The sequence below is a fragment of the Erythrolamprus reginae genome, chromosome 9 (assembly GCF_031021105.1).
Source record: "Erythrolamprus reginae isolate rEryReg1 chromosome 9, rEryReg1.hap1, whole genome shotgun sequence".
Lineage (NCBI taxonomy): Eukaryota > Metazoa > Chordata > Lepidosauria > Squamata > Dipsadidae > Erythrolamprus > Erythrolamprus reginae.
Window position 1 is genome coordinate 28026046 of NC_091958.1, and position 18429 is coordinate 28044474.

At 46.2% G+C, this 18429-nt stretch overlaps 1 protein-coding gene and 1 pseudogene across 1 annotated transcript in view; both read left to right on the forward strand.

The window, feature by feature from the left end:
* The window catches only part of PEPD (peptidase D), a 217938-nt gene that overhangs the window by 163775 nt on the left and 35734 nt on the right, over positions 1–18429 (forward strand). Inside the window, exon 11 of the mRNA XM_070760680.1 lies at positions 4649–4726. Within this exon, the coding sequence (XP_070616781.1) occupies positions 4649–4726 (78 nt within the window). The remainder of the gene's footprint in view (positions 1–4648; positions 4727–18429) is intronic.
* Positions 5837–7167, forward strand: LOC139172466 (integrator complex subunit 6-like pseudogene; annotated as a pseudogene).

The window sequence follows — 18429 nt, forward strand, 5'->3', positions numbered from 1 at the left end:
GCTTCTGTTCCATTGATTGATTGTTCTCACTATCAGAAAATGTTTCCTTATTTCCAGGTTGAATCTCTCCTGGATCAGTTTCTACCCATTATTCCTTGTGTGGCCTTCAGGTGTTTTGAAAAATAGCTTGACCCCCTCCTCTCTGTGGCAGCCCCTCAAATATTGGAATAATACCATCATGTCTCCCCTGTTCCTTCTCTTCACTAGAATAGCCATGCAAAGTTCCTGCAACCGTTCATCGTATATTTTAGCCTCCAGCCCCCTAATCATCTTGTTCGTGAATTAATTCTGGGTACATGTGGATTTTCTTAAAAAGTATATTGCTTTCTCTTCCTATTTCAAAGACGCTTGGTAAAATACATTTTCTTTTCATTTTAACCTTGCTTCTGCCACCATATGAGTCAGGCTAAATATGGTTTTGTTCACAACATAGATTCCCCTTTTTAAAAATTAATGTGCCTCCAAAGCCTTCATTTCTCAGTGTTTCACGAAGGAGGATTTTTCCCTCTCAATTTCCTCCTCCCGCCATTCTTTAATTTGCAAGAGGTCTTGCTACCAAGCAGGGAGCGTGATCTTTCATTCTTTAATAACTCCAGCTAGCTCAGAATTTTGAGTGTGTTGGCCCATTGCAAATTTAAAAAGTGGATAAAGAGAGGTCTGTTGTGAATCAAAGGCCACAATATTCAGAAGATCAAATCAGGCATATTAATGAAAGAATTGTGTTCTTTTTGTCAACAGTAGATGCTTCTTAGGAATGAAAAATCTTCCTATGAGCTAATACAATCCTTGATTGTATAAACAGAGGCATAGAATCATCATCATGTGAAGTATTAGTAGTGCTGTATAAAACCTTAGTAAAACCATACCTGGGATGCTGAATCCAGTTTTGGTCTACATTATAAAAACAATGGAGACTTTGGAAAAAGTGCAGAGAAGAGCAACTAAGATGATGATTAAGGACCTGGAGAAAAAGCGTAGGAAGAATGCTTGCAGGATTTGGATTTAGCTAGTGTACAGAAAAAAAAGAACCGTGTTAAATATTCTAATATTTGAGAGGCTGACACAAAGGGGAAAGAGTCAGCCTATTTTCCAAAGCCCCAAGGCAAGACAAGAAACAATGGATGGAAACTAATCAAAGAGAGAAGCAACCTGGAATTAAAGATACATTTCCTAACAGTGAGAACAATGAACCAGGCTTGCCTTCAGAAGTTGTGGGTGACTGATTGAATTGATTGATTGGATTCAATCAATTGACTGATTAATTGAACGTGCATCCTGTTTTGGTCACCATATTACAAAAAAGATGAGACATAGAATCAACATCAGGCAAAGTATTAGTAGTGCTGTATAAAACCTTAGTAAGACCACACCTGGAATAGTGCAACCCATTTTGGTCGCCATACTACAAAAAAAGATGTTGAGACTTTGGTGGAAAAAGTTCAGAGAAGAGCAACTAAGATGATCAAAGGCCTGGAGACCAAATCATATGAAGAACGGCTGCAGGATTTGGGTTTGGCTAGTCTAAAGAAAAGAAGAATAAGAGGTGACATGATTGCAGTAATCCAGTATTTGAGCAGCTACCACAAAGATGTAGGGATCAAATTATTCTCCAAAGCCCCAGTGGGCAGGACAAGATGCAATGGATGGAAAATAATCAAGGAAAGAAGCATTCCAGAAATAAGGAGAAACTTCCTAACAGGAAGGACAATTAACCAACGGAACAGCTTCCCACCAGAAGTTGTGGGTGCTTCATCACTGGAGGCTTTTAAGACAACACGGGACAGTCATTGGTCTGAAATGATACAGGATTTCCTGCTTGAGCAAGGGGTTGGACTAGAAGACCTCCAAGGTCTCTTCCAGTTCTGTTCTGATTGATTCTGCAACTGACTTCCATCTCACAGACTTTTAAACTTTATTGGCATATTAATGTATTGAATTATTTTCTAAACATTTCGATCATTCCATCTCCGTAGTGGGATTTTACCTTCTGCAGGGCGCATAGTTCAGATTCTCCAAAGTTTACTTCCTCTCTAAAATACATGGGGCTTTTCTTCTCCATTAGCATACCTCTGCAGTCCTCCTTCTCTGCTGAATTGTCTTGGCATTTATCGTGGGCTTGCTGACAGACGCACATGCGTTTGCTTTAGGGAGGCAATCTAAATGATTTTTTTTAAAGCCAACCCAGACAAAGCAGCAAAATAATATTTCTCAGTGGATCCTGGATGAAAAATGCATGAGGAAAACAGCGGCAGAGACGTTTTGCTTGTTTGTTCAGGAAATGTGGATCTTGGGGAGCAATTAAACCTTTGGAGTTTGTCTTATGCAGCACACAAGTTCTCCCACTTTTCTTGGAAAGTTAATTTGTAAACTGTAAACTAGTTATCTGTAAAACCCCCTTAACTGTTTTTCCTTAAGCCCTTTGTTTTAGAACTTCTTTGTCCCAAATAGAAGCAATCTGGAAAAAGGTGCCTTTAATTGAGATGCCAATGTGTCTGTTGTACTGTTAACTGGCCAATGATGCTTCCTAATTAATGGCTTGTGAAATGAGCAGCATCCATTTCCCTCCTGCTGTTGAGCTCTTTAAGGGCGGGGAAAAGAGTGGCTCCTAGTTTTCTCTGGATTTAATTGGGGATGAAAGGGCTGCCAATGGCAGTAAGTCTTGGGAAAGATTGTTAAGACTTTTACACAGAAAATATGAGGTTAAAATGGTGCAGTATCCAGATTCAATAGCAATAGCAAGAACACTTAAGACATATACCGCTTCAGTGCTTTCCAGCCCTCTCTAAGCAGTTTAGCCTATTACTCCCAATAATTTGGGTCCTTGTTTTACTCACTTCAGAAGGATGGAAGGCTGAGTCAGCCTTGAACAAAGGTTGAACAAATGCTTCAGATTTGGGGTGTGCTTACTCAGTGTGCTTGTCCAAGCAGAGATTGTGGGCCTGTGCCAGATTGAAAGCAAGAGCTCAGGTGGCACAGTGGTTAGAAAGCAGTACTGCAGGCTACTTCTGCTGACTGCTGTCTGACTTCAATTTGGCAGTTCAAGTCTCACCAGGCTCAAGGTTGACTCAGCCTTCCATCCTTCCGAGGTAGGTAAAATGAGAACCCAAATTGTTGGGGGCAAAAGGCTGACTCTGTAAACTGCTTAGAGAGGGCTGTAAAGCCCTGTGAAGCAGTGCATAAATCTAAATGATATTGCTATCTTTCCTGTTTAAGATCCCCATCATCTGGGGACTCCTACAACTGAGCTCTTTTGCAGAAAAGTCCTTCTCCAAAGTAGGCTGGTATTCTCTTAGATGCGGCTCATGGGGTAAGAGTAAGGCCATGGTGCTGAGGGAGTTGGGAGACTGCATTCTTAAGAAACAAAAGCTCTTCTTCTTGTACATAAAAAACTAACAGGTACAGGGAGATTCAATCACAAATATTTCCGTTCTTATGCCAGCTATTTGACTTCCATATATTTTTTTAAGAAGTACAGAACAATTTAAAATAAGATTTTGCCCTTAAAATAAGTGTTGGTTTTATACTTCAGAGTCCAGCACCCTATTCTCCTTAAATGTATAGCTTACTCACATAATGTAAGTCTATTTGGGGCTAACACCCAATTTGCCGTGTCTCACGTCCTCAAGCAGCAGGGGATTTTGCTCCCGGCCACCGTTTCTGAAGAGTGACAGGTTGTGCATTCCTGATTTAGCCCCGCTGTCGGCAGGGAGGAGAATGGTAGAACTTGGTGATTAGACCAAGAAAAGCAATGTGACATCCTTGTGAGCGGCCCACAAGCAACTATCTGTTTCCCGTTGGGATAAAAACTAGGCTTTGGAGGAAGTCCTAAGTCCCAGGCCACGCGAGCATTTCGCCTTTGTAACTCAGGGTCCTGTTGCAACAGTCTCTTACATACAAGACCCTTCGCTTCCAACCTGTTTATTCTCTGGCAAGTAATCAGCCCCAGTATAATAGTACATAATTTGGTTCTCTAATAATATTTACCCAAGCAAGAGCCTTTGGCAGGGCTCAATCGCTCTCATTCTGTCCCAGCTTTCCATGCACCGAGTTTGCCCAGTTCTTCAGTTGATGGAGTGGAAACGCCAAACAAACCATCAAAAAAGACACTTAGCTTGTTGGCTGGGCTCGAGACACAATGAGTTGAATGCCAGTCTTCACCTAGCTCAGCGGGGAGGGCCTAGGTCCTACCCAACTGGCAGCTTGAAAGCATGCCAATGCGAGTAGATAAATAGGTACCCCTTGGGAGTAACAGCATTCCATGACATCATGCTGGTCACATGACCTAAAGGAAGGTTTCCTGGTATTTCCCTCCTCCCCTCTTTTCCCGTTGTTTCTTTTTTTTTCTTTTTTTAATTTTTTTTAATTAAATTTTTATCACAACAACAAACAAAATCTTTAAGATTTTTTTGTTTTGTTTTTTGTTTTTGTTTTTGTTTTCCCGTTGTTTCAATGTCGAGATTGTCCATTTAATCCAGATCCAGTTGTACAATTTAGGACTAATAATTTCACCAAAAGCTGGAGAAAAGGCATGAACTCTATTTATTTTTTGCAGTATGTAATTTTTAATAGATTTTTAGTATGCAATAACTTTTTCATTCTACATTGATAATGTGCATAACATTGAAAATTATGTGTATTGTTATTTCAGTGGAGATAACAGCTCGGTTTTGCACTATGGCCATGCTGGCGCTCCCAACGATAAAACCATTGAAGATGGAGACCTCTGGTGAGTGAAAAAACCCTTTTGTCCTAACCTTTCAATCCATATTTAGAAGAGAATCTTGCAAGGAATTCAATACAGTCCTCTCTAAGCAGCTGTACAGATTTTAACTGTTCATGATTTTTAGTTTATATTTTCTAATTTATCGACCGTTTTCCTTCCCTGGTCTTTCTACAGAAAATCATGTTCAGGTATTAATGTTTTTGCGGATATTTAGGCCTGTATATGATGAAGTGTATTTTTGCAATCAAACCAAAAATCTTGTTTTTTGAGCTTGTGCCTTTGATATTGTATTTCCAATACTCCCGGCCCGGAATGGGACAACTTGCCTCAGTCAACTCGCTGCGGAACAATTCAGCAATTTTATTTAATTATTTAAAACAGGTGTGTCAAACTCGATTGTGGGTTGTGTTTGACCTTGGGGGCATGAGGCATGGTCAGAGGGTGTGGCCAACTCAGTGTCCCTCTTGGGCCGGTCCAAGGTGGTCCCACGTGTCACGTGTAAGCACCCACAGGGCGGATTCAGCCTGCAGGACTTGAGTTTGACACCCCTGATTTAAAATACTTTTAATCATAATTTTAATTTTTGTCACTCGCGTTTTGTCTCTTCTTTGGTATCCTTCCTTTAATGACTCTATTTGACTATTTCTTTGATATTAGTGTAACTCTCGACCTGCGGCGAGTTGGCCGCAGTAAGTTGGCGGTGGTAAGAGGGTTGCGTTAAGGTGGCCACGGCTAGTTTGTTGTGGCGACTTGTCGTTGACCCGTCCTTGCCAGCTTCCCACAAGCGAAGTCAGTGGGGGAAGCTGACTGGAAGTCGTTCCTGCTTCTTCTGCTTCTTTTGCCTGGTCATTCAGCTTTATCTGTTTAGATGAGGACATATCTCTGAAAGGATGACTCAAGGATCACAGGTTGTCTGGTCTCCACTGAGGTCAGGCTTTTCTTCTGGGAGATAAATGGCTGCTCCTTCTCCAGCTTGCTCGTGATGTTCCCGACGTTCCCACAGTCACGGGATGCAGTCTGGGATGCAGCTTTCACTTACTTACTTACTTACTTACTTACTTACTTACTTACTTACTTACTTACTTATTTGAGTTGGAAGGGAACTTGCATAGACACGTCCGCCTCCATGAACCAGCGAGCGTATCTGGGCACCAGCTACCTGGACGTGGCCAAGGGCGCCGTCGAGCTCTTCATGAAGCTGAGGGCCCGAGACCCGGCCAGCCGCGGCAACAGGTACATGCTGGTCACCTTCAATGAGGCGCCTTATTGCATCAAGGCCGGATGGAAGGAAAACTGCCACTTTCATGAATGAACTAAAAAACCTGCAGGCGTCAGGATTGACCACCCTCGGCCAGGCTCTGCGATCGTCCTTCGACCTGCTGAACCTCAACAGATTAGTCTCTGGAATAGACAACTATGGGCAGGGGAGGAATCCTTTTTTTTTAGAGCCGTCGATTTTAATAACCATCACAGATGGAAACAAGCTGACAAATACTTCTTCGGTTCAAGAGGAGCTACACCTGCCTCTGAATTCCCCCCTGCCTGGTAGCGAGCTAACCAAAGAACCATTCCGCTGGGATCAACGGCTGTTTGCCCTCGTGCTACACTTGCCCGGAGCCTCTTCAGTGGAACCCGAGCAGTTAGGGAGCGTCCCCACTGATGAGTCTGCCATCACGCAGATGTGTGAAGTCATCGGAGGGCGCTCGTATTGTGTTCGGACTCAGCGCATGTTGAATCAGTGCTTAGAATCCCTCGCTCAGAAGGTTCAGAGTGGTGTGGTGATTAATTTTGAAAAATCGGGACCAGATCCTCCTCACATTGGGGAAGATGGCCCGGCGGATACCCCAAGGCCTGTCAATTCCTTTGGTTCTCAGACGTGGCACAGCTGCCATAAACTCATCTACGTGCGTCCAAACCCTAAAACGGGGGTGCCTGTTGGCCACTGGCCAATTCCGGAATCCTTTTGGCCCGATCAGAATTCACCAACACTGCCCCCTCGCACAGCTCATCCGGTGGTGAGGTTCTCCTGCATGGATTGCGAACCCATGGTGATCGATAAGCTGCCGTTTGACAAGTACGAACTGGAACCATCACCTTTAATGCAATACATCTTGGAACGGAAGTTGTCTCACGTGTGTTGGCAGGTCTTTGTGAGCAGCAGCGCAAAATACAGCGAGCTTGGACACCCCTTTGGTTATTTAAAGACCAGCACCAGTCTGACCTGTGTCAATCTCTATGTGATGCCTTACAACTACCCCGTCCTGCTCCCTCTGCTCGATGACCTTTTCAAGTTTCACAAACTGAACCCAAACCTGAAGTGGCGACAGGCATTGGAGAGCTACATAAAAACCATGCCTCCTTACTACTTAGTGGTAGGTAGTTCTGTCCTTTTCGTGGGCCCAAAAGAACCCCTCGAGAGAACACCCTTCTTGCATGTCTTTTGAGTCAAACATCTTGCATGTCAGGGTTCCCGAGTTCTTAATGCTTGCAATTTAGTAAATCCCCCCCCCTTAAAAAAAAACCTTTTGGAATTGTCACCTAGCATATCGGATTTGGGGGGGTTATTTTTCAGCCCCCTCCTTCCCTCCTCCTTCTTTATCCTTTCTGGGTCCATTGAGTTCATTAAGTCTTTCCTGATACGTTTTATGCTTAAGACCTTCCACCATTCCAAAGACGGGCTACAAGAATGGTCTTAAGCATAAAATGTATCAGGAAGGACTTAATGAACTCAATCTGTACAGTCTGGAGGACAGAAGGAAAAGGGGGGACATGATCGAAACATTTAAATATGTTAAAGGGTTAAATAAGGTCCAGGAGGGAAGTGTTTTTAATAGGAAAGTGAACACAAGAACAAGGGGACACAATCTGAAGTTAGTTGGGGGAAAGATCAAAAGCAACCTGAGGAAATATTATTTCACTGAAAGAGTAGTAGATCCTTGGAACAAACTTCCAGCAGACGTGGTTGGTAAATCCACAGTCACTGAATTTAAACATGCCTGGGATAAACATAGATCCATCCTAAGATAAAATACAGGAAATAGTATAAGGGCAGACTAGATGGACCATGAGGTCTTTTTCTGCCGTCAGTCTTCTATGTTTCTATGTCATCTAGTTCAACCCCCTGCTGGTGCAGGAGATCTTACATCACACTAGTCCAATAGCAGTCCAGTCTTTTCTTGAAGGTCACTAGTGTTGGAGCGTTCATCACTGGTTGATCGCTCTCCTTATTTCCAGGTTGAATCACTCCTTGGACAGCTTTCACACGCTCCTTGCCTGGGTCTCGGGCGCTTTGGAAAATAATGTGTTCCCCTCCTCCCTGTAGTAGCCTCTCAAGTATATGAAGACTGCTATCATGTCCCCCTGGACCTCCTCTTTGCTAGACGATCCATGTCCAATTCCTGCAACCTTTCCTCGTATGTTTTAGGTTCTAGTCCCTTTATCACTCTGGTTGCTCTCTTCTGCACCTTTTCTAGAGTTTCAATGTCTCTTGTAGTGTGGTGACCAAAACTGAGTGCAGTCCTCTAGGTGTGATCTAACTAGGGCATTATGGAGTGGTATTAGCACCTCCCTTGTCTTGGAGTGTATTCCTCTGTTTATGCAGCTCAAGATTGTGTTGGCTTTTTTAGCCACCACTGCACGTTGTTGGCTCATGTTTAGTTTGTTGTCTACTAAGACTCCGAGATCTCTCTCACATTCACTGCTGTTGAGAGTGTTTTCACCCAGTTTGTATGTATATTTTGGGTTTTTCTTACCTAGGTGTAGAATCCTACTTTTCTCTGCATTGAACTTCATTTTGTTTGTTTGAGCCCATTGCGCTAGTCTGTCCAGATCCCTCTGTATCCTGAGCCTATCCTCTGGGGTGTTGGCCACTCCCGCCAGCTTGGTGTCGTCTGCAGATTTGATTAGTTGCGTTTGTGAAGAATTATTCCTGGAAGCTTCCTCCTCCTCCTCTTCCTCTTCCTCTTCCTCCTCCTCCTCTTCTATGGCCAAATCACTGACTCCCCAATAGAAATTGGGGGCAGCTGCAGAAAGACAGGTTAATTCTATGTTTTCTGCACCTGCACATCCATTTCTGCAGCTGCCTTCCCTTGTCTGGTCTTCCTCCCGGCCGGGGTCACAAATTCCTCCCACCAACATCAGGGTCATCTGTTTAGGGAAGGGGCTTCCCAAAGCAAAGCAAAGGAACACAAAAGAGTGTCACTTTGTGCCCAGCTAGAAAACACACCAACCTTTCGCAGCATCTCTCCTTGTTCTCTTTATGATCCTCTGAATATCAAAACTTCTCAGGTCAGAAATGTGTTTTTTTTTGTTTCAACTGCAAAAACCAGAGCTTGTCACTTTTTGAAATTATGAATTGTTAGAGCTGGTGGCTTGCATGTTCCCTTGCCCCCCCCCTCACTACACCACTACCCCCGGCCCTTTCATAAAAGACAATAGCTGATGTCTAGTGTGTCTGTTATACCGATTTGGCTGGAGGAGGCTCTCAAGTTCTTCTATTTTAATTTTTCTTCGGAAGAAAAGAAGAATGAAGGGCAATATGATAGCAGTCATCCAATACTTGAGGGGCTGCCACAAAGAGGAGGGGGTCAAATTATTCTACAAAGCACCTGAAGGCAGGACAAGAAACAATGGTTGGGAAATAATCAAAGAGAGAAGCCACCTGGAAGTAAGGAGAAACATTCTAAGACTTACAGGGATTTTTGGATGCATCCTAAGTTCAAACCCAACAGGGACTGGTACCTTTGGGGTTTGCTGAGGGATTGCATGACGGCTGCTCTCCCAACAATAATTTACTCTGGGTGTCAGCCATCCCCACTTGGTCAATTAGGAAAGAACGGTTCTTTAACTCATAGCTAGCAAAAGTCTACTTTATTTAAGTCAAGCTTATTTAGAATCAGGCGAGGTTTGCAACTTACCTCTGCTACCAGTGCTAATGTGCCCGCAGCTCTGGGTGACAGGTAGGCGTGGACGTCCGGCGTGGGCACACACACATTGCTGCAGGATTTGACTTCTGCACATATACAGGAAGTAAATCTTGTTGTGAAAGGGCGTGCAGGCACACAAGATTTTGGCAATTTTTTTTGCTTCTGCGCATGTGCAGAAGCAAAAAATCTCAGAAAATCACCAAAATCTTGTGTGCCCGCACATCCTCTTGTAAGATTTTGCTTCTTGCCTATGCGCAGAAGCCTAATCCAATGAGAGGAGACGTCCGTCCGCCAGTCAACCGGAGTGGCGCACGCAGCTCCATTTTTGCTACCAGAACGCCATCCTCCCGCCCCCTTTCCGGTAGGAACCTGATACTGGTTACAATGCAGCAAAACTGAATCTTGTGTTTTGCGCCCAAAGCATAGAGTTAATATTCTTCTTTAGGTCCCATGCTCCCCTTGGTTACCAGTAGGTGTCCAGTAGTATTCAAACTACTTATTTTGCAAACATTCCCCAGTTGCCCGGGCTTGCATTCCATTAGGTAGTCATAGAAAAGCAACCTGAAATTATAGAGAAAGTGAGGACAATTCATCAATGGAACAGCTTGCCCACCAGAAATCATGGGCACTCCATCACTGGAGGTTTTTAAGAAGAGACTGGACTTATTTGAAATGTTATAGAACAGGCAAACCTTTTTTGGTTCGCATGCCAAAAGGGTGTGTGTGCATGTGTTAGCACCCCCCACACTGCTGGCACAGGCGCACAATCCCCCCATCCCGCGCATGCACACAGGCCTCACTGAAGCCAGGGATGGTGAAAAAAATGGCCAAACGGGCAAACCAGATGTTCAGAAAATCAAACTTCTGGTTTTCCTGTTGGGCAGTTTTTGCACTCCCTGCAGCCTACGGAGGACGAAACGGCCTTCCCCAAAGCCAAAAATCAGTTGGCTAGCACATGCATGTGCGCTGCAGGTGACATAGGGCAGTGATGGCAAACCTTTTTTCTTTGGGTGCCAAAAGAGTGTGTGCGTGCGCTATTGTGCACCCATGAGTGCCCCCACCCATAACTCAATGCCTGGGGAGAGCAAAAACAGCTTCCTCCACCACCACCCCGGAGGCCCTCTGGACGTTGAAAATGGCCTATTTTCCAACTTCTGGTGGGCCCTGTAGACTCGTGTTTTGCCCTACCCAGGCTCCAAAGGCTTCCCTGGAGCCAGGGGAGGGTACAAACGCCCACCCCCATGCCCTTGGGGGCTCTCTGGAGGCCAAAAATGCCCTCCCAAAGCCTCTGTGCAATCCAAAAATCAGCTGCACATTGGAGCTGAGCTAGAGCAATGGCTTGTGTGCCAGCAGATATGGCTCCATGTGCCACCTGTGGCATCCATGCCATAGGTTCACCATCACTGACATAGGGCAACGCCTTGCATTTCCTCCGGTATAACGCAGTGTGCCACCTGCAGCACGCATGCCATAGGTTCGCCATCACGAGTATAGGATCTCCTGCTGGAGCAGGGAGCTGGACTAGAAGACCAGAGCCATTGCAGCGGGATGGCAGGTCCAACACTGGGGCATTTCATGCTGTGTATCATTTCAGGCTGGTGGTTTGAGCGTGGATGATGGTTCTGTCTAGCCAGATCAAATTATTATTAGAAAGCTGTTCTGCCGGGCTCTCTGATAGGAGCCTCCCGAAAATTCAAGGGTACAAATTTCAGACACATACACGTTTGAAAATTCAAAACAATGTTCTTTATCACAAAATTCAAAAGAAACGAAGCACCCTTTTTGTATTGCAAAGAGCAATCTTCCCAAAACAACTGGGTAGTCTGTACAATTTCCCTTAAGCAGTCATTAAGTACTTAGCTAGCAGCTGTGAAGAAACTTCACACCCCTTCTTCTTCCAACGAAGTGAGACGCCCACACACATGTTGCTCTGCTTTGTTTTCCAAGGCATGAAAAAGCAACAAAGTCCAGAAAACACAGGATTCCCGATGAACTCCGATCAGATATTCTTCCACAATGGCCAAACCCACATGCTGCTATTTATAGCAGCCGCCCTAATTACTGGAACCCCACCCAAACACAGGTGGCATAACTTATTTCCTGTAATATGTTCTTACTTGGTCTCTTCTATGTATAATTCTGCGCTTGCATGGGTCCAAAATGTCATCATCTGAATCAAGGGAAGATAATGGAGATTGACTGCCTGGGGTGTGTGCCAAGCCCTCCTCTGCCGAGTCACTCCCATCTTCTTCTTCGTCCAAGGAAAATAAACTCTGAACTGATTCTGTCGGCAATAACACAGGCCTATGATATGTTGAATTTTCCCCTGCACCCATCTCCCCATTCTCTGGGGCAGGAGCTGGGCCAGAGCCAACCACAACAAAAGCAAACCCACGCACACTTGAAATATTGATCAAAGCAAAAGGATTATTATTTACACAAAGTCCAGCAAGAAATAAGTGAATTCTAAGCGTTTCTGCCTACGGAGCATAGATAACCATCCAGGATGCAAGCCAGCTAGAAGCATATATCTTCCCTAATGAGGTGTATCTGGTATTTTTCACTCCACTCACTGTTCAAGGCTTAACCAGCTTCTGAAAACCAGGAATCAAAATCCATGGAATGAGAAGCAGTTTCTCGAGGCACCGTCTTCATGAGGAACGTTGCTTGCCACACCTCTTCTCCCACCAGCCTGTCCTATACACAGTATACTGACAAGGTGTGGCTAAATGTCCTATTGATCTAATCAATGTCTAGAACCTCTACTAGAGAGATATTCATGCCTGACTCTCATTCTTCTGATTCTTGCATCTAAGAGAGGGTCCTCAAAGTCCCCATCGTTCTCTGACTCAGACAATACCCCAACTGGGGGTTCTGCAGTCTCTGGTGGTTCCCCAGTCTCCAATTCTCCTTCACCCTCAGACTCGGATGGCAAGAACTGTTCTATCCCGGCCTATGCTGCTTGAAAACAAAGGAGGAATCCACGCATTGATATTTTCAAATCAGTCTTTATATATAAAAAGTCCCTTTTTTACAAGCCACATGCCTGTGATATAACCTTGGCAAGTTTCTCAGTGAGGGTAATTAAGAGATGTCAGTTCTGTGGTGAGGCTGCTGTCAAAGATCAAAGCTACGTGTAAATTCCTTCATGAGATAAGAAGTCTACAGTTTCACAGACTTGCTAATTACAGCTGCCCAGCATCTCAGCAGACAGGGCACTTTTTCTCCATTAGCAGGGAAATAAATAACGGGTGGCTACCATAACCTGGCTAAGACCTCAAATCATCATCCATTGCAAAACGTTTAAACTCCACCCCAAATTACCCATACGCCACCCTTAAATACCTAAAGGGAGTGGTCAACAATTCCCTAGAGTTAACAAACTACAGACTACCTCCTTTTTCCATACAAGTATTCTTGTCTTTTTCTTAGTCTTCTAAAGCGGGCATCTAGCAAAGGCTCCAGATCTTCCTCCTCTAAGTCAGACTCCATTGTCATTGGCATCTCTGCCACCTCTTGTGGCCCTTCAGGTTCGCCAGGTCCATCTCTCCCTCACTCTCACTCTCTGCATCAGCTGGCAACACCACTGGCCCACCGTACTAAGATGGGCCTGGCTCATTCTCAGAATCTACAAGGCAATTATTTATTGAACACAATGAAACTTACACACAAGAAAGAATGATGTTTCTTCTACATTCCCTATTTTTCCACGTCATCTCCGTCCCGTTCTATGGCCTTCCTCCAGCAAGACACAAGAGCTTGTTTGCCCTGTCGGCACCACTCCTTGCTCTGGTCGTGAAGCCATTTCTGCACTGTGCGAATCATCTCTAATGGCCTCACCCCCTGTGCCCAGCGACTAACCATACTTCTGTTGACTGCAGATTCTCCATAAACTGAACACAAACATTTGTGAATGTTCCCAACAGTTTCTTTCTCCGCAGTGAGAAATTCAAGGACGACACGCTACTTGTAACATCCATCACTTACAGACGCCATTTCGAAACACTGCTGCAGCTACGCTATCTGTCTGAAGAAACGCAAAACTTACGCACTCACTCCTGACAATTCAAATAATGTATATCTAAAGTTTTGCATTCGTACCATGACTGTAGCCTGAGAAAAAAATGTGGTGCATTGCTTTCTGGGCGACCCTCATATAATTACCAGTGGTGGACGAGGAGCACTCCCAACAAGAACACTACTCTGTGATGCCAGTATTCCTCCGTCTCCTGGTCTTCGAGAGCCAGACGTGGACCCCTCACAACTGATTCTTTGTTTGCATCTTTCCAAATGGATCAACCGAGTTCCCCCTCTGCCCAGAGGGAGCCAATGATTCTTCCACTCCCAAGATAGCTTGCTTTTTGCACAGAGCTGTCGGCAATACAGAAGGAGATGAAATGAGGCACATTTCGAAAGTGCACCAGGGGAACTCTTTCTAGATGCCCAGCCTGACTTTTTCTTCTGCCATTCCTGTCCTGTGTTTGCTTCTGATCGATGCATTCAACCTCGTGTTGGCTAGCTTTGGTCGCTTTTCCTGATCTGGAGCCGGGAGTCTTTTGCCGCCACCGCCATTCACAACCATTTGCTTTTTGTCGCAGGATATTAATATTGCTGGGAAAGCAACGTTCCAGTTTTATTTAGGCTTTGGCTTTTAAAAGAACTGTTCATTGCCGCCTCGGGTCTCGGTGCTCAGCAGGCTTTTTATTAGCGTTATTACTCATTATGGGATGCAGTGTGTGTGGTTCTCAGCAGGTTCTGCACATTTTGAGAGGTCAATTATGAAGTGGCATTTAATCCACGTTGCTTTAGAGCAGGGGTCTCCAACCTTGGCAACTTTAAGCCTGGAGGACTTCAACTCCCAGAATTCCCCAGCTCGCCGTGTGACCAGTTGGGAGTAGCTTGACGATGATGTGACCGGGGTGGTGGTGGCTTAAAGGTCATGTGACTGGCTTAAAGGTTGCTAACTTGATGCCACTCGCATCAAGGGTTAGGGTAGGGTGGCTGACCTCACCTCGTCTCAAAGAGATACACTTTCCCTCTCTATTTACAATTATTGAACATCCAAAATATACTCTTTAATTCTATGTATATATGCCATATTACATATTACACACAGGAACACAAAAATATACATTATCTACTATATAAAGTGTTTGTACAAACACACACACATGCACAGCTCTTCTAAAATTATACACATTCAACCTCATTTACTGCAATAGGAAAAACATAGAGCTCAGAAGGGAAAAAAGAAAAAAAAATCAAAATTTTTCTACCGGTTCTACGTTCCTGACCGTACCCGTAGGAACCCATCACTGAGCACAACGTACTTGAGACAGGGACCATGCTGTGTGTTACCTGCACGCCTCTCAACACAGTTGCCGCAATTAATCCAAGAAGAGGGCTTCCTCCCATCGTTCTGGGTCAAGCCTCACCAGTTCCTCTTGGGTCAGTCCCCTTCCCTCCAGGCACACACAGCCCAATCCTGGAGGGCTGGCAGAGACGAGGATGGCTCCAGGCAGCCTCAGAAGGCAAATAGGAATCCAGTTCTAACACTGCATATTCTCAAGGGGTAGCTTGCCACAAGAATCAAAGATTGGTGGCAACAGAATGGCCCTAAGGAAGTGGTTCTCAACGTTTCTAATGCTGCGACCCCTTAATACAGTTCCTCCTGTGGTGGTGACCTCCAACCATAAGTCTAGCACCAATTCTCCCAACAGAGCTTGAAGCTGATTGGCCGGAAGGTCAGAGGGGCACCCCCACTGTAAACGCCTGATTGGTCGTATTGTAAAAATATGTTCCAAGGTGCCAGAATAGAAGCTTCAGTTCCTAACACCATGGAAAATTTATCTTTCCCCCCATGGTCTTAGGCCAGAGGTGAGCTGCTAAGGTGGAACAGTGACGTTTGCTCACCTCTGTGGCTCTGAGTGGTAACAATAATAATTTAATAATAATAATTTATTGGATTTGTATGCCGCCCCTCTCCATAGACTCAGGGCGGCTAACAACAATAATAAAAACAACATGTACAATCCAATAATAAAAACAACTAAAAACCCCTATTATAAAACCAAACATACAAACAAACATACCATGCATAACTTGTAATGGCCTAGGGGTAAGAACTATCTCAACTCCCCCATGCCTGGCGGTATAAATGAGTCTTGAGTAGTTTACGAAAGACAGGGAGAGTGGGGGCAGTTCTAATCTCCGGGGGGAGTTGATTCCAGAGGGCCAGGGCCGCCACAGAGAAGGCTCTTCCCCCGGGGCCCGCCAAACGACATTGTTTAGTCGACGGGACCTGGAGAAGGCCAACTCTGTGGGATCTTATCGGTCACTGGGATTCATGCGGTAGCAGGCGGTTCCGGAGGTAATCTGGTCCATTGCCATGTAGGGTTTTAGAGGTCATAACCAACACTTTGAATTGTGACCGGAAACTGATCGGCAGCCAATGCAAGCCACGGAGTGTTGAAGAAACGTGAGCGAATCTTGGAAGCCCCACGATGGCTCTCGCGGCTGCGTTCTGCACGATCTGAAGTTTCCGAACACTTTTCAGAGGTAGCCCCATGTAGAGAGCATTGCAGTAATCGAACCTCGAAGTGATGAGGGCATGAGTGACTGTGAGCAATGACTCCCTGTCCAAATAGGGCCGCAACTGGTGCACCAGGCGAACCTGGGCAAACGCCCTCCTCGCCACAGCCGAAAGATGATGTTCCAATGTCAGCTGTGGATCGAGGAGGACGCCCAAGTTGCGAACCCTCTCTGAGGGGGTCAGTAGTTCCCCCCCCCAGTGTAATGGACAGACAGATGGAATTTTCCTTGGGAGGCAAGACCCACAGCCTCTCCGTCTTGTCTGGGTTGAGTTTGAGTTTGTTGACACCCATCCAGGCCCCAACAGCCTCCAGGCACCGGCACATCACTTCCACTGCTTCGTTGACTGGACATGGGGTGGAGATGTATAACTGGGTATCATCGGCGTATTGATGATACCTCACCCCATGCCCTTGGATGATCTCACCCAGCGGTTTCATGAAGATATTGAATAGCAGGGGGGAGAGGACCGACCCCTGAGGCACCCCACAAGGGAGGGACCTAGGGGTCGACTTCTGACCCCCCACTAACACCGACTGCGACCGACCGGAGAGGTAGGAGGAGAACCACTGAAGAACAGTGCCTCCCACTCCCAACTCCTCCAGCCGGCGCAGAAGGATACCATGGTCGATGGTATCGAAAACCACAGAGAGGTCAAGAAGCACCAGGACAGAGGACAAGCCCCTGTCCCAGGCCCTCCAGAGATCATCCATAAACGCGACCAAAGCAGTTTCCGTGCTGTAGCCGGGCCTGAATCCAGACTGCTGAGGACCTAGATAATCGGCTTCTTCCAAGGACCACTGGAGTTGGAGCGCCACCACCTTCTCAACAACCTTCCCCATAAAGGGAAGGTTGGAGACTGGACGGTAGTTATTAAGCACGGCTGGGTCCAGGGAAGGCTTCTTGAGGAGGGGGCGCACAAGTGACTCCTTATAAAGGGCCGGAAAGGACCCCCTCCCCAAGGAGGCGTTGACAATCTCCTGGACCCAGCTCCGTGTCACCTCTCGACTGGCCGAAAGCAACCAAGAGGGACACGGATCCAGCAAACAGGTGGCGGAACTCACAGCTCCAATGGCCTTGTCCACTTCATCAGGTGTCACCAAGTCAAACTCCCCCCAGACTGATGGACAAAGACGTTTAGCCCCAGTCACTTCGACTGACTTGTTGTCAGCCGATACTGCTATGCAATTGGATCAGCCCGGATCCGAGCGACTTTATCAGCGAAAAATGAGTTAAATTCCTCGGCACTACCCTGCAAGGGCTCCCCAACTCCCCCCTGATTTAGAAGGGAGCGGGTCACCCTAAGCAGGGCGGCCGGGCGGGATTCCGCTGATGCAATCAAGGCGGCATGATACGCACATCTTGCCACCTTGAGCGCCATTTTGTAGGTCTTAATAAAAGCTCTTACAAGTGTTTGGTCGGATTCAGACTTACTCTTCCTCCATCGCTTCTCTAGACGTCTCTTCTGGCGTTTCTACTCCCGGAGCTCCTCGTTGAACCATGGAGCTCTACGGGGTCTAGTGCCACAGAGAAGCCGCAAAGGTGCAATTCGGTCAAGAGCCTCCGCTGCAGCCTTGTTCCAGGCCTCAGCAAGAGACTCCACCGAGCTGTGGACAAGTGAATCTGGTAAAACCCCAAGTGCCCTCTGAAAGCCCTCAGGGTCCATCAGGCGTCTGGGGCGGAACTTCCTAATTGGTTCCGCCTCCCTGCGGGGGAGGATTAGAGCCAGGAAATCAAGCCGCAGTAGAAAATGGTCTGACCATGACAAAGGCAGTGCTTCTAAGCCCCTTAGTCTCAGACCATTATTCAATTGCCCCGAGAGGAATATCATATTGGGGGGGTGTCCACCCTCGTGAGTCGGACCCTGAACTACTTGAGTCAGGTCCATGGCTGTCATGGTGGCCATGAACTCCTGTGCCAATCCAGAGGAACCGCCGAGTGACGGTAGATTGAAGTCCCCCAGGACAATAAGTCTGGAGAACTCCACCGCCAACCTGGCCACCTCCTCGAGCAGCACAGGCAGGGCTGTTGACACGCAGCTGGGAGGCAGGTACGTGAGTAACAAGCCCACCTGAACCCCTGAATCCAACTTCACAAGGAGTGACTCACAACCCGCAATCTCAGGGGCAATGAGTCTATGCAGGCAAAGGTTCTCCCTGGCTACAATAGCCACTCCCCCCTCCTTCCCTG